At 50.4% G+C, this 16,655-nt stretch overlaps 1 protein-coding gene across 3 annotated transcripts in view; it reads right to left on the bottom strand.

The window, feature by feature from the left end:
- Positions 1–13,786, bottom strand: part of KIRREL3 (kirre like nephrin family adhesion molecule 3) — a 356,593-nt gene extending 342,807 nt beyond the window's left edge. For 2 of the 3 annotated variants that reach the window (XM_074848917.1, XM_074848919.1), the window contains exon 1: positions 13,594–13,786. In XM_074848917.1, coding sequence (XP_074705018.1) covers positions 13,594–13,654 — 61 coding nt within the window. In that variant the 5' untranslated portion in view covers positions 13,655–13,786. Of the gene's footprint in view, positions 1–12,690; positions 12,946–13,593 lie in introns of those variants that run through there. The other variant, XM_074848921.1, reaches the window with a different exon arrangement.
- Between the last annotated feature and the right edge of the window lie 2,869 nt (positions 13,787–16,655).

Here is a 16,655-nt window from a genome sequence, read left to right as displayed (position 1 = left end):
TCTGATGAGGGACGCAGGTAGCTGCGTCCAGCAAGATGCCACGCAAAGTCAAGGAGAGAATGGGGGCACGCTCTGATTATTTTGCCCACGGACCGCTGCATTCAGCATGAAGTGGCTCATACTGGCTCTAACCAGCTCTAACACAGTAGGGTTTTCACTTCTCCATGTGGCAAATCCACATCCAGACTCAGTTAGCACCAGTATAACCTCAAAGAGGCATCTCTGGTTAGTTAAGGTGGGCTGAAAGTATCCTTTGATCTCCACAGATAGTTGACTCGAAGAGGGTTCAGGACTGAGCCAAGAGCTGCTGGAACAGAGACCACCAGTTTCAACCACTTACGCACAGGGGGCAAGTGGGTCTCGGGGAAAAGCGAGGGTCCTTGTGACGCCGGAGAGCTCTGTCATCAACTGAGCTGCCCGAGTTGCTTTCCAACAGACTGCTGCCTGCTTGAGAGGGCTCCAAATAAATAAATAAAGCCACTGCCTTATTAGCATGCAAATCTATTCAAGCCCCCATTTCAATTTGAATTCTATGCATACGATCAGAGTGCAAAATGCAAATTATACAAATGCACCCATATGAAGAAACAAGCAGGAACTCTGCACAAAGGGATTAGGGCCAGGCTGCTTCCCTCCGAAGATTACAGTGCTGGGGCAGGGGGGGGGCTTTGTCAGGGAGCATCCTTTAATGGTCACCAGTCATGCAGCACTGAGCTTTGCCTACAAACTACTTTAAAAAAAGCTGTGACTCTGGCTTCAGCTCCTGAAGCGATGACTTGTTTGAGACAGGTTGCAGAAGCAGGAGGAGGATGGACAAACCGAGGCCAGTAGGGAAGGGGTGCTATAACCTCGGCACTTGCAGCCAAGGGTCCCCCCAGGGAATCAACACCCATTCGGATTGGCCCGAGGGGACCAGAGATACCCACAATGCTCCTCCGGCAGCCCCCAAAGGCAGCATTGGCCAGCATTTCTCCAGCAGTGGCCAATTCGCCTATCAAGCCAGGGCATCCAGCTCAGCACAGCAAGGCAGGTCTCAAGCAGCACAGACCACCAGCAAGAGGGTCACCACCACTGTCCGGCCCCACCATCTTAGTGACAAGGGAGGTGACGCTTCCTCAGTCTTAAAAGGCTTAACCTCTCCTTCCCATGGAACTTTGCCTGGGAAAGATCTGCAAGGTATGGGAGGAAAAACAAACCCAGCTTGGAAGGTCCTTTGCAGACTAAGGTCAGACAAAGAGAATCCCAATGCACCCGATTTTAGCAAACTAAGGCTCTGAGCTCTGCTCCAACACAAGCCCCAGGTCCTTTCCCCAGGCTTCCTGGCCCACCAGCCCCATGGCATGGGAGATCCTGCTCCTAGTTGGACACAAAGCTTGGGCAGAGGAGATGCGAGGCTGTGTGCGTTCACTCCTCCCTCCTACGTGCACAAAATTCACAACCCACCATTTATTGTATTACATTTTCATTTTAAAGTAAATATCTGTTTTCAATTAGTACTTACCGTGAGGGGCATGCATCACTGAGAACACTTATTTCTCTTCCTTTCATTATTAGATTAGAAGTCGCTCAAGTTTAACTACATTTAACAGCAGCAGAGATGTTACTGTTCTGCAGACACTAATCCACTTCCCACCTCCACCCCCACAAAGGCCCCAATCCAGCTAACGCAGCTCAGCACCCAGTCTCCAAATCAAGGTGCTGGCACACAAACCTGCTGCAGCCCTGGCCGACCTCTCAGAGCCTGCCCATCAATTCCCTGCACGTCCTGCCTCCAGGCTGTTAAAAAATCCTATTGCTTTACCTTCGTATCACAAAATCTGACCCCCTCACAATTTCATCTGTGTAGCAAGGAGGCTCGCAGGGACTTCCCCAAGGTTACATAAAATGAATAAAACCCAGAGCAGAGACTTGCCCAAAACCTTACAAACAAAACCAAAAGCATGGGGAATCAACCATGTCTGGTGTTCCAACCACTCGTTCGTTCCCATCAGGTAACGGGTAAACATGTCACTTGGTTAGCCAATAATTTTCCTAAGTGTCCCAAATGTGTCCCAGACTCCTCATCTTCATCCCAATCAGGAAAGTGCTTCCTCCCAGAGAGATCACGAGATCATCCCCCAAGCACATCTAGGCACTGCCTGCTCAGCCCTCTGCTAGAGCACTCGCAAGCATAATAGTACTATTATACTTTGCTCATTATGCCTCATTTTTATTACACGGCCTCATTAAGTTAAGAAGCCTCTGTAATTTAACTGCATCTCTTGGTCTCCGCACGGGGGCTCCAGCTGCATTTGTCATTAATCACTTTATTAAAAACACAGGACAAAAATTACTATTATACCCATTACTGCCCATCAATCTCTTCAATTGCCTCTTAAGTCCCTTCTTTACCTGCTCGATGCACCAGAGCCAGATGAATATCATTGGCACCTTTATAATCTTTCCATATTTTCCAATAATTATAAGCCAATTTTAAGGGTGCTTTCAGGGAAAAGTAAGATGCACGCTGGCATACTGTGTTCTCATGGTGTACAGGAGAACAGGTAATAAAAGCATACAACCAGACCAAGAGAAACAAACTGTGTGTTAGACAATATAACATAATTGCATCGAACCTACCACAGGATGCTTTACGGACACATAGATGAGGTTAACACCGTTTTAGAATTAAATATACTGTGACAAATTGGCACACTGCGAGAGCCATCATGGTGATTTCATCAGCCAGGTTAAAGGCAGGAAGAGATCTGCATCCCGTTTCCAAGCCCCAGAGAAGGATGACCCACAACTGATAGTCAGCTTCTACAACAGCTTCCCAGCAGCCCCCCATCCACCAGAGGACAGTGGTACTTGCTATCCTCCGTGCGCAAAAAAACCCACCCTCCTGAACTCAATGTTAAAAACTGCAAATTATCAAAATATGCTGTTTTGGCAAGTTCACTTCAAAGTTTCCAATTCATAATTCTTGGATGCTTCCTGCTCCACAACAAGTTTCAAAAGTTCAACTTTTCTTCCTGATTTTGAACAATATGCTTCCACTGGGACAGCAACTCTGATCTGCTCAAGTCAGCAGCAACTTGCACAGGTTAAGAGCACTACACAGATTTCTGTATATGCTTGGGCAAAAGCCAAACCATGGAGAGAAACCTACCTGCTGCAGAAGAAAATCAGTATGCTGGATGAAAAGTTTGCTACAACCACCACGGTAAAGACATCAAGGGACATCAGCCATATGGCAACTGCACACAGTCCTTACTCTTTCTTGAGAAAAGACATTTCACTCTTCCCCCACTCTCCTCCCCCCCATCCCTACTCCCAGGAAAAACCTGCTTTGCCTGGTTAGCACTTCCCCTTCTGGTTTGCTTCCATCACAGAAAGGCTAAAAAAAAAAAAAAACCACAAATTTGGGAGATCACAGGTAGTACACAAAAAGCTGTTCAAAGATGCTGAACAAGTGTTAGCGGGTACCACCTTGATGCAGTCAGCACCTCCCAGAGAAGAAGGGGAGGAAGGTGAGAGGCATCAGCTCCTTAAAAGACAACGCAACCTTAGGAGGAGGTTAGCATCCGAAGCGTGGCAATCTGAATGCCCTGGCAGTTGCCTTTCTAGCCAGCCCATTTGATGGAAGAGAGCTTTGAAGATTTCAAAGGGCGTCGTGTTTCCTAGTTTATCGCAAGTGTCTATCTTAAACCAATATTATCCTTTTAAGCATGACCGGAGCAAGAGGAATCTTCAGAAACTGTTCCTGCCGCAGGAGATAGACACTCGCACAAGAGGCAAAGAAAAAAAAAAAAAAGATCACTCAGACTTACAACACCACGCAAGACCCTGACTCACATCCAGCCCAACAGCACTGCTGCTGCTATCATCGCAGATCTGTCAGGAGGCGACATTTACACTGGTTTGGGCTTGACAGCAAAAGGCACTTCTGCTCTCCCATGAAGTTTCCCCCTCTGCCCTTTCTGAAGTGTACATCTCCACATCATTGACACCCAGCCCCTATGCTGCAACCCAAGTGAAGGGGAATGAACGTTTTCTAAGGGGTGGCAGGCAACGGAGACAGCCATCAACTCTTAAAAAGCCTCCTACCTTCACTGCCAGGAGCAAACACACCCCAGACAGAGGAGGAAGAGCAGCCGCATGGGGTGATACCCACCCCAATGAGCAAACCACGAATGCTAAGTCTGAATACTAAGCAAGCAAAAGCACTCAGTAAATCTTCCACCTCGCCAAAGCGAGAGCAGATCGCAATATCCAGGACGTGGTGCTGGATCAGGACAACTTTAGGCATGCAGAGACTGAGATGGACTGCAGAGGTTACCTAAGCTGTGCTTCAGAACTGGGTTTAGGCACATAAAGGCTGAGGGACAGCAGGGCTGAAGATGTTTCCCTTGGTCTCTGGTGGGGAAGTTCATGAGCAAAGGAAAACAAGCAGTATTGTCTCCCAATTACAGAAAGAAGATGCCTGTCTTGAGATTACCTGGCAATTATTATAAGTGGAAATAAAGGAAATCACAAGAAATCTGCCATCTGCAAGTCAAGCTTCAGCTTAGACAGAAGGAGTTAATTTACAGCCACTCAAAGCTTTGATATCTTAAACCTTTTCAGTCTCTGGACAAGATGAAGAATAAGCATAGACAGTGTCAGACTCTGTGATCGTGAGGACAAAACACTGCAAACAGCTGTGCCTAATTTTAGCATCTGGTGGTTCTGTTTCTTCAGCACTTGCGGGTGGTGGGGGGGTGGCCCCATCACTCCCAGCTTATTAAAGACACAGCCAGAAGCAATAGAGAGGAGTGTTAAATCACACTCCAGGGATTAGCTTGTGGGAGAGAGCAAGAAACAACCCAGCGAGGCACCGCTGCCCAGCAATGCATCCATTCCCTGCTGCAAGTTACCCCGCGCCCCGCAAGGGGTTCATCACCTTTGCATACGGCACTGCCAAACTTACACACGTTTATCACTGGGGGGGTGAGAAGCAGTGGGTCAGACACAGCCCCACATTCCCCTCCTACACCCTCACCCTTTCTGAGCAAGCCCATGGCATTTGCACCCTGCGATGTGCTCCCTGGCAAGGTCAGCTCAAGATCTGCCCACTGCCTTAGAGATGTGTCCAGCCATGCAATGGGGTGACCCCCTGCTTCTCAGGAGAGGGGTGGGAACTTCAGAAGGCCCCCAACTCTTCTCCACACATCTCAACCTCTCTGCAGCACAGGAGGGGGAACGGCCTTGGTTGCTGAACCCCAAACCTCAGGCTTGGTGTTGCCAGACTCCTCGCAGAGCTGGAGCCCAGCAGGTCGCCGTGTGCCTCTCCAAAGGAGCCCGACACCGGCAGGTGGGAGCGGACCGCTCGGCTCCATGCAAGCGCTGCTGCTGCCACCGCCAGGCTGAACCGAAAAAGTGAGGAGAAAAACTGCATTAGCGCTGCCAGGTGACCTGGTTTGAGATTCCAAATACTCGGGTATTCCTTCCCCCGTGCACCCCCAGTGCTCCCTTTCTCCGGTCTGAATTATTAAGACACCCCACATGTCCGCAAGCTGTTTCTTCAGCGCTGTAAATGCACAGCCTAACGAGGCGAGAGCCGCACTTAGACTCCGGTCTACAAACGAGCTGCAAAACCCTCTGACTGCTCGCAGGGGCTGCTAGACTCGACTGGGATGCTCTGCTCAAGTCACCTGGAACAGCAATGGCCAGTCATTAAAATACACACTCTGCAGGGTAACAACTCCACAAAGACCAGAGGCAGGAACAGGCATTAGAGGAGCTGATAAGGCTCATCTGACTGCTAACGATTTTGTCTACAGTTATTTTTGTGCAGCTGGGAACAAGTGGCTACAGTCAGCTACTTGCCAGCTGGGGAGAAAGCAGCAGTTTTGCATCGTTGGGAATGGAAATACATCCAGCTCAGCCCCCCACCACACTCCCAGATTTTCTCTGCTCGCTGGCAGAGCTTGCCATGGGCTGACCAAGACAACACCCAGCAACATCTCAGGGTGACTCGTGAAGATGCAAAGAGAGGGGTGGTATAGAGCAGGGTTTTCCTGCAGACACAGCTTGAGGAAAGGATTCAAGCCTCTGCTGACAACTGAGCAACACCTCGATGTGCTGGCTGGATTTAGATCCCTTTACAAAAGCCAGATGCCCTTGCCTGTTTGGCAGAGAGAAAGTCTCGTTCAGACAGCTGAAGGCAGAGCAGCCAAAGGTCCCTTTGCCCACCTTCACGTGCATAAGCCTTGCCAGCATGGACCAACATCACTCTTTCACAACAGCCTGCATCACCACAGCTTTGGGAAGCTGTAGGCAAGCTCAGGGCTTACAGACACTTCTCAAAGCACACATTCCTCACCACAAAGCAGGTGATGGCCAAGCCTATTCCCTAGGCCTCGCCAATAGCACCCAAGCAACTCCCAGTTTGCACTGGAAAAGGCAGAGGCAGATCCATCCGAGCGCTGGTGGCCTGGGCAGATCTGCAGAAGGGTGCTCATCCTGAGCCGGCAACTCTACCAATGCTCAAACTCTACCAATGCTCAAACCAGCATTGGTTGAATCAAGTTTTCATTTCTGGGTTGCCAGACAGCACCAAAGAAAGAGCAGACCTGCTACACCGGAAGGAAGGTCCATGAATCCCTTTGCACCCCATACCATCAGCTACCCTCTGCCGTAAGGTGCTCGTGCACCCCCAGTTTCCACATCCCTTTAGGATCTAAGTACCTCCATCCAAAGCAGCTCCTTCCATCCCACGTTATGCAGAGAGACTTGCAAAATCCCTCCTGTTGTTACTGCCACGCTGGCCATTATGCAAGTTCGGCTGTCTTAACTCGATGCTGAGCATACAAGTGGGGCTGACATTTATTTAATCCTCATAGTAATGTTGACTGTGTACTTACTGAAACACCTCATGCTTATGGAAGACATTTGTTTCCAAGCAGCTTATGCTAAATTGCAGTGATATAAAGGAAACACTTATCCAATATTGACATTTACTGACTGGCAGCATACAGCTTGAATACTCATTTATGCTAGTGGAGGGGGGGAGGGGAAACCCGAGAAGGATTCAGGCCCTTAATTTCTGATCTCTGAAGGAGTTAGACAATATTAAGTTCATCAGTGAATACCTGCCCAAAATGCAAGGTGGGACTCCAAACCCAATGGCTTCTCACACTCACTCCCTCCTCGAGGAAAAATAAAGTAATATTGGACCCACAGCACAAAGCTTTGATCCTTCATCCAAGAGGAAGCTTGACAAAGTCCATCCCTTCCAGTCTCAGTGCATATTTCATCTGTAATTAGCAAGGCTCCTCCAGCCTGCAGCATGCATCCTACCGGGCAGCGAGCTTCTGAAAAAAAACATTATCAAACATTTTCTGCATTGCCCCTCCCACAAAGACACGGTTGCTCACCCAAAAGGCTCCTGAAATTTTCAGCTTTTAGGTGCTGCAGCATCCAATCAGACCCTGGCACACCCAGGCAGGGTGTACAGTACAGAGCTTTGCCACATGCCATATTGAAAATGACAACAACAGACCCAAGAACATAAATCCACTAGCACTTAAGAGGTGAATTAGCCACCATCTGACCACATACATATCAAACTGGCGCAACAATTCCACCAAACACAAACTGGAAACAAAAGAAAGCATCTATTATTCTAGCTGAAAGTCTGATGTGTTTGCATCAATGGTTAATGAGCAGCAGTTATGGCAGAGCCCTCAAAAAACAATTACATCCCGCTCCACCCCGAGAGCCCAAAACGCAGCAGACCAAAAGCTTGCTGTAGCTTTTGTTGCGAGCGGGGGAGTTGAATGAACACATTAAGACAGGATCTTATCCTGAAGTTAGCATCTGAATTTAACAATCGCAAGCGTTCCACCTCCTACTTACATAGCATGTGACATTAGAAGAGGCAGGACGCCCAGAGCCCATCGCTAAGAGGTACACTCAAAGCACATTTAGATTTTAAGCTGTTTAATGCAACTCAATAAAAGGAAGAGCCACGCAACAGCCAAGTGACCTACAGCTCCTTCTGCTCCACTTTGGAGGCTGCTGCTGCCACCAGGGAAAGGCAAACACTCGAGCATGGGTCTTGCCAGCGAGGCAATGAATAAACAGCCTCGACTATACTCAAAAGGCATATTGAACCAGGACATCTGTTAGGCCACAGTTTCCAAGACCAGAACCCAGCATTTGCTCTGTCCTACCACAATGCACAATTCAGAAATGAGTATTTTCCTCTTCCCCCTTCAAAAAGTCTGGAGTATAGATGTGCCCTGAGGTGCAGTGAAGTAGAGGAATAGAAACCCATGAGTTTTGAGCAGCATCAGGATCCTGCTATTCAACCCTTGCCTGGGAAAAGCAGCAAAGGTTTTAAACTTCATTTCTTCCCAGCCAAGAGAAAAGAAATCCTGCACGTTTCCTGGCATGTTTGAAATTAATACTGCAGGCAATGGATTCACACACCCCCTGCAAGAGCTGGGACAATTGCCAGCCCCGAAGGCAGGGCAGACCGCCTTAAAAACTCCACCAACTGCCTTAAATCTCAGCAAATAAGAGACTGATTTACAACCAATTTGTTTCACTACCTATTGATTTATAAAATAAGCTTGTACACAGTCACTATGGCTCCGTCTCTCTCTTTGGCCAGAGGTAGCTCCCAATGAAGTCGAAGGAAAGGACTTGTATTGCTCCTGAACAGAAGCTAAATTAAGGCTTTCATAAGTTGTTATAAATTTGCTGGTCTTTAAAATAAATGAAAGGAAAAAAAAAAGCTGGTTAATCCTACTGGAAGGATCCTGGAAATGATGTAAGCAGCATTTTCATAAAGTGCCCTCCAGCACACTGAGGAGCTGAAAGCTAGGAGCACCATACAAACTTGCAAAACCAATCATTAAATCGGAGGTTTGAAGTGAGCCGCACTCTCCATCACAGACTGCTCATAGGAAAATGGGTTATTTAAAGACCTTGATCCTCAGTGAATTCACAACCTGAAGGGGCACATAGGCCTCTCCCCTTTATTTACTGCTACAAAAGAAAGAAGAGCATTGAGTCTTTTTATTCTAACATACACAGTCCAACTAGAGACTGGGAGCTCGTAACACTGCTGGTAACCTGTCAGGGATTTCTGTGCACGTTTCTACTCCAGTTGGCGTCCCCTAAAACAAGAGGAAAGCACAGAAGTAATCGACATCTGCCCGAGATGTGCTGTGCATAAACTGCCCAGGGACCTCTGCCTAACCTTGGAAGGGGGAGGCCGGCAGGGATGCAGCGTTAGCATGAGGGCAGGTGTTTCTCCTCACTTTCCTCCCTCTGGCAAAGGGCACCTGAACAAAACTGCAGCTCCTCCCTCTTGTTCTTCTCAAAGAACTGAAACCTTGCAAGCCAGTTTGAGCAAAGTCATCTTCGGTCCTCATGAGGATCTCACTGCAGGAGGTCCTGACTGAAGATGGGGAAGCATGCAGAAATCTAAATTGTGTTAAAACAGACGTTGGAGGAGGCAATCCTGCACTGTTCCCCCAGGATAGCACAGACTGGACAACACCACCTCTAACTGGAGGTTTATTTCGGTTTCCCTCCCAGGCAGCTCAGTTGTTAACTCCTGTGTCCCTGCCAAACCCACACCTTCCCACCAGCAGCACCTTCCATCTTCACCAAGCACCCGTCCAAACCACTCCTGTCTTCTACTCACCCATTTTTACTTGTAACTTCTTGTGCTGCTAGCACTCTCCTTGGCTTAATTTTTAAAGCCCATTAACACTTGCTCATTTTGCAGCACCATATGCACTCCTCGTACTTCCCAAACAGCTCCCCAGTGCTGAGATTCACCTGATGGGTTTAGGAAACAGCCCAACACGTTTCTCTTGCAAAGCTACACCCTGCTCTCTACATGGCAGGAGGAATTAAATTTCAAAAGGGATCATGACCACAGATTTTCAGGCTTCTCATTAGCAGGCTCAGGGTTGCCAGACGCAGCAACCCACAAGTGCCCCTTGCACCCGGTGAGAGGCAAAGAGGAGAAGAGTCACCAGCCCCTGTACACACACCTCCCAGCACTCCGTAAGCTTGCATTTTTGCTCCCTGTCCCCCACTAACCTCCCCCGAGATGCCAAAATCCTCATCCTCCAGTCCTAACCAGTGGTGGTGGGTGGAATTGGCCTGGTTTCTCTCATCAGCATAATTTCACCCTTCCCCACCTGGGGGCTGATGACAAGCAGCTCAACTTCCCCCACCGGGAAGTTGAGCCACCGCAGCTAATACCGGGCCCCTCTGACAGAAGATTGCAAAGCATTTGCTTCCAGGGAGGAACCAAGTGAACTGTGAAGGAGAAAAACATACCCTGCGACACCCAGAGAACTTGGTATTCATCACCCTGAGGGAAAGCAAACATGCCTTTGGAAAGAGAGCCCCAGACAAGCAGAAATCTTCCCATCCAAGGTAAATTTCGTAGCCTGCCAAATTTATCTAGGTTGTTACACTACAGGCCAGTAAGAGGAGGCAGCGGTTGTAGGTACATCTTCAGTGCTGCTCCTTCCCACAGCCCCAAGCACTTTCCCCAGTTGCTTCCAGCCTCACCCAGTTTGTCTGACACTGGAGCAGAAGAGGGAGGGGTAAGCTATTCACCAGGCAGAAAAGGCAGCTAGTTTCATGGCAGCATCAATTTCTTCCCACCAAGGGGCACCACACATCTAGTCTCCGCGGGAGGCAAATCGTGCTGCGACTTTATCTCGCCTTCCACCAGAGCTGTGGTCCTGACAGCTTTCGAGGGGGCGGGTGGAAGAGCGACGCAATACCAGGGGAAAAACAGCCCTGAAGAGGAAACACTGACCTATCGACTTTCAGAAAGAGAAAACGCAGGCTGTTTCAGACCATTTGCAAGGGTGAAAGACAGAGGATGCTCAAGGGAAGGCAATTTGTTCTTCCTAGTTCACCTCAAGAGAAGCACAGAAGTCAGCTGCAAGAGATCCTCCTCCTCCTCGGCTGAGCAACGCCTGCGTGCACCCAGGTGCTGCGTGGCCCCGGACAGGGAGCAACAAGCACCCTCCTCCTGCAAGCTCAGCTGGGAGCCCAAGTTTGAGCCTGCACGGTTTGCAGAAGCAGCAGGACGCCAGCATGCCACAAGGAGGCACAGGGCCCACCAAGTACAAACCCAAGGGCATAGGTGTACAGATCCGGCGATGGAAAGTGCCTTTTCAGTGAGGCTTTTGTGTAAGGGGGCTTTATTATTTTTAAAACTAGAATCCAGACCACAGATCCCAAGTGAGGTTTTCAGCAGAGGTGATCCTCCCATCCCTTGGTTCAGGGAAATTTCAGTTCTGCCTGCCTTATTATGGCAAACCCCTTCAAGCCATTTTGGTGCTGCAGGCAAGCAAACGCAGCCTGCCTGCCCCTCTGCCTGCAAAAAGGAGCCACTGAAACTCCTGACGGGCAGGGTCAAGTGATTTGAATTGTTCCTTCAAGTGAGTTTTGGCCCACCAGCCCCCTCCAGAGCAAGATGACTGCCCTCTGGGCACACACGTAACACCCCATCCCCATGGCCCGCCAGTCTTTAGGAGCACCTTCACCCATGGGAAGCAAACACCGCCGCATCTGCACGCGCCAGAACAACCACAGCAGCTGCTCGACGGGAGGCAAACACAACATATGCTGGAAAATAAGCTTCAGTTCCTACATCCAGGCCTTTCCTCCCCCAAAGTACCATGTGGTTTGAGGAATCCTTTGCATGAAATCCTATTAGGGATCCTTTGCAATGTTTCACCCCAAAGGGGAAGGCCACGATGCTGCCAACAGCCCCTTTCTCATGTACCGTGAGCAAGCAGCTCCACAGAAACGCATTCAGTTCATCCTACGGGAGAAAACAGCCGAAAACGCTCTGCAAGACACTATCTCTCTGCCTCGTAACCCGGCATGAATAAGCAAGGTACCAGATGCACACTCCTGACGGTACAGACAGGGGAGACAAATCAACTGAGCTCAGGCTACGCGCAGCAGAGCTGAGGAGCCACGACAGCTTTCGAACACAAGCGCTATTAAAAAGTGCATTAGCCCTGATTAAAAATAATGGCTGCAAAAGGGAGGGGGAAGAAACAAATCCCCGCTGGATCCCAGACGTAAACTTATTCAGCTCTGCTAGTAAACTGCCATTTGACCTGCAGGGAGGCGAGAGGTTTGTGGGAGCGGGGAGAGATGCGAGAAGGCCAGGATCAGCTCCCAAATCGCCGATATCCCCGGACCCGCTGCTGCCCTGCTGCACCAGGGAGAGTTCAAATTTGTTCAGCCAGAAATCTACACGGAAGACACAGTGGGTTTCTTTTGTGCAGAAGCAAAGGCGAATGCAAACACAGCTTTCTCCCTGAAGGAATATTAGTACAAGCAGAGAGAGGGAAAGAGAAAAGGGGAAGGGAGGGTGGCGTGGGAGCCCAACATCACATGCGAGCCCAGGAAAAGGAGAGGTAAGGGCAACCAGAAGCGCAGCCACCTCTAAACACGGCGTCCCTGCTTGGGGAATAGGTGGAACCGCAGCGTATGGTGGGGGATGTTCAGCAATAATGTCTGGCTGAGCAAAAAAACAGCTGCCCGTTGAGAAGCACTACTCTCTCCAAAAGTTTTATCCTTCATTTAATCAACAGATGGACTAGCTGCGTGGGTTTGGATTTTTTTTTTCCCTTTTTTTTTTTTTTAAGCAACCCCAAGCCCTACCCTCACAAAAGCTGGCTTCGGGACCACGGCGGCGTGACACAGATGGTATTTGACACCGGCGTTGCGAGGGGATGAGCAGTAGATAGGCAAAGCTTGGGTCTGGCTGGAGCTCAGCGTCCTCCACAGGTGACAGTCCAGGGACCAGACACACAGCAGCATATCAAACACAGCCTCCTAAATCCCTCCCCACCCCCCCAATCCTCCTTTATTTTTTATTTGAGGAGGGGAGACAAGCAGGTAGCAAAGTTACAAGGCAAATTCCTCCAGATTGCCACGCTCCTGCCCCGGCTCCCGTGCTGTCGGGGGTGGGGGGAATCCGGCTGTGACACCCCCCAACACTACCGCAGGGGCTCCCCACCTCCCCCCTCGGCTGGCTGCATTCAAAGCAACTCTTTCCCCACCCCCCCAGGAGCAAATCGCTCCCTACCCCGGCTCTGCAACCGCAGGCTTCTCTGCGCAGGCAGCGGGCTCCCCCCCGGGCTGGAGCCGGCCTCTGCCGCCAGCCCGGGAGGCTTCACCTCCCACCCCCCCCCCAAAATTGAACCAGCCATCGCCTCCCCAGTACCGGCGAAAGAACCGGGCGGCGATTGAGGGGAGGAGGGGGGGGGGGGCTGTTGTTGAGCAAAGCCGTGTTTACACACAAACACGATCTAATTAACGGAGCCAGAGCTGAAAGAACTCATTTGCATGCTAAAGATTTTTTTTTAAAAAAAAAAAAAAAAAGGCAAGCTGCCTCACCAGAGATGCATGAAAAACTCTGCAATCCTCTCTCTCTCCCCCCCACCTTTTCCCCCCCCCCTTGTGCAAGGAGCAAAAAGCACACGCAGCCTCCCCCCCATCCACCCCCCCCCCAGCTCCTCCCGTCCGCCCCGCTCGGAAACTAAGTGCGGCGCCGGGTCCTACCGTGGCTGAGCAGGAAGCACCCGAGGAGGAGGAGGAGGAGGTCTGCCTGGAAAGCGCTCATTCCTCAGGGTGGGCTCGGCGCCGGGGGTAGGGGGGCTCCGCTGCCGCCGCCGGCGGGGGGCTTCAGGCCGCCGCCGCCGCCCGCCGGCTCCGCTCGCCCGGCTCCATCGCCGCCGCCCCCCCAGCTCCTCCCCCGGCAGCGCTGCCTTGACTGGCGGAGCGAGCCTCGCCGGCGCAGCCTGGCTTTTTGAGGAGGGGGGGGGGGGGGGGGGGGGGGAGAAAGGGGAGGGAGAGAAGGAAAGTGATGGTTAAAGGGGGAGTAACTTGCGCGCAGCCGGGGGATGGCCCAGCCTGCCAGCGCGGGATGGGGTGCACAAATACCACCCCCCCCGCATGGCGCACGGCCAAAAAAAGGGGGGGGGAATAGGGGGAGATTGGGCGCTGCCACTTCTGCATCAGTCCCTGGGAAGGAAGGGATGCCCCCCCCACACACCCCCCCAGGGCAAATGGAGCGTCACAAGCATGGCTTCCCCCCTCAGATATCTTAAATTGCGGGGCGGGGGGGGGAAGAGCTTGCTGCCCGCCATCCACCCTCAGGCACCGTCGTCGCCCGCGGGGCGGCCCGCGCTCTCCCGCAGCTCTCCGGGATTTTGGAGGGGCTTCACCCCGAAGTTCAGTCAGGGGAGGGGGGCAAAAATGAACGCGCCCCTCCCGTCCCCCGGGTGAGTTACATCCTCACAGCCGGCGGCCCCGCGCAGGTCCTGAAGGGGGGGGGTGGGGGGTGGGGGGTGTGTGTCGTCCAGTGCCCCCCCAGTTACAGCCTCACCCCTCCATGAGGGGCAGCGGCTCCTCACAGACCCACCCCCCCTAAAAAAACTCCTCCGGACCCGGGAGGAGAAAAATCCACTATAAATAAATAAAGTTTTTTTGAGGAGGGGAGCGGGGTGAGGGAGCGGCCCCTGCGCGAGCGCTTCCCGCCCAGCATCGCCGCGCGCAGAGGGCGGGAACACGCGATTTGGCCAGGCCGATGCACCCCCGTGCAGCCTGCTCTTTTTTTCAGCTTTTGGGGTTACTTTTTTTTTTTTTCTTCCCCCTTCCAGTTTCCTTTTTGCCCAGTGAGAGTTTAGGGACAGACCAGAGGGACCCAAAAATAAAAATAAAGGCATTTCTTGCCACCACACTGCGCACAGCCCCTAAGGCCAGGGACTCCCTCACCTCCGAGTCCGAAGGGGCATGTGGGGGCCGCTGAGCGCAATTATAAAACGGAGCATTACAAAGTAATTACAGCTCTGGACTCTAATTACTTACTGCTGCGCAGAAAGGTGAACTTCAAAGGGGGCTGCTACAGCTTCTGCAGGTGCCTACTCACCTTGGCGGGAGCTTGGCTTCGTGGCTACTGCACTGGTTTAGCTAAGCGGGATACCTCCCCCAGGTGTACTTGTGCTAACAAGCTAAACCAATGCCGGGTGGGTTAAACCTGATTTAGGATTGATGGTGGACTGAGATTTATTGCCTGAAACACGAGTGTCTCAGGCTGGCGCAGGCATGCTTTGCTCTCTGCGGAGGGGTAGTCACCCTAGAAATGAAGAGCGGGGTTTTTTTTTTTTCATTTTTAGCTTGCATCCCTTAGGAAACAAAGCTTTTTTGATTCTGTCTGTGCATGCTGGTTTTCCCATCCTCACCAGCTTGCGTACCTGTCAACCAATTTGGGAGAGAACAGTGCAAAAGTGGGGACAGTGGCTTGCAATTATCATATTCCTGCATTTTCCGCTGGGGCTATAAGGGACAGTGACACTCCTGGACTGTATTTTCCCTCTGCCACCAGCTTGCCCGGGGCAAGTCACATCAGCTCCCACCCTTGGAGGCATCTTGGTAGTGGCCACGGCCACAAAGATATTTCTGTGGCTACCCTGCAAGGCAGGACTGGGGAGAGGTTACAGGTGGTGTATTTTTTCTGGCAGCAGCACTGATTTAAATGCATATTGAATAAAATGCTCAATGCCTGATTTCAGTGGGAATTAGATTTCTAAATAATTTGGAGACCTTCCCCGTTGTGTTTTAGTTTATTCTGCAAAATGTTGTTTGCTTGCAGACTAGGGGTACTAATGTATATTAAAGCGGCTACACAAGTAAGACTTTTCTGTGAAGCTTCAAAACACCATTAACATTTTCATGCAATTTCTTCTTTTCTTTTTTTTTCCCTGCAAAGAATATTATTTCTTGCCTGCATTAAAACCAGCAGAATTTTCTAACTTCTAGGAAAAGGGAATATTTTACATTTTTTCTCCTTCCTGTGAAAACATTTCAGCTGGAAAATTCTCATCATTGTAATACTGACCTTTGCAAAGGGCTTTAAATCCTTGAATGAAAGTAGCATGTAAGTGCGAAGTTTTATTAACTGATTACCTCTGCGGTTTTGACTACATTGGTAGTCAAATTTGATTTAGAGGACTAGACAGTTGTACTGTGCATGTAAAAAAAAATCAGGTTTCTGACATAATTTTGGCTTGCTGGAGCTGAAGGAGGGCTGCAGCTCTGAGCATTGTCCTGCAAGGCTATCTTTCCTCTACCTGCACGACCGCGTTATTACAAGAGACAAAATCAAGTGCAAACTGATTATTAAATGCTTTTCTTGGGTATCTCATTTAAATCTGCTGTGCTTTGTGGAAGGAAATGAATCATTGCAATTAAAAAACTGAGAAAATCATGGAGCTGGGTGAAATGGCCTTTGGGGAGGAATATTAAGCCGATGCTGAGCGGACCTACCCTCGTCTGCGGGAGAGGTTTGTGTTTGCAGGTGGGAACCCCACGCTGGGTTCCTTTGCATCACCCTGCTTCCAGACTTTGACTTTGGTGGGAACACAACTGCGTCTCCCCGTGTAATTTGGGGTTTGCATGCCTGCCCCGTGCAATATTTAGTAGCAAAGAGCAATGCTAGAATCTAGAAAGACCAGCTGATAAACTTCTCCCTTTCTTCTGAAGCAAGGGGGATAAACCAGGCACCTTTCTCTCTATTTTTTTCCCTTTTTTTCCCTTATTTTTTTTTGGTATTTCACATTGAC

Source organism: Strix aluco, chromosome 23, assembly GCF_031877795.1.
Source record: "Strix aluco isolate bStrAlu1 chromosome 23, bStrAlu1.hap1, whole genome shotgun sequence".
Classification (NCBI taxonomy): Eukaryota; Metazoa; Chordata; class Aves; order Strigiformes; family Strigidae; genus Strix; species Strix aluco.
The sequence above is the reverse complement of the archived record's forward strand: the minus strand, read 5'-3'. Positions and strand labels throughout refer to the sequence as shown.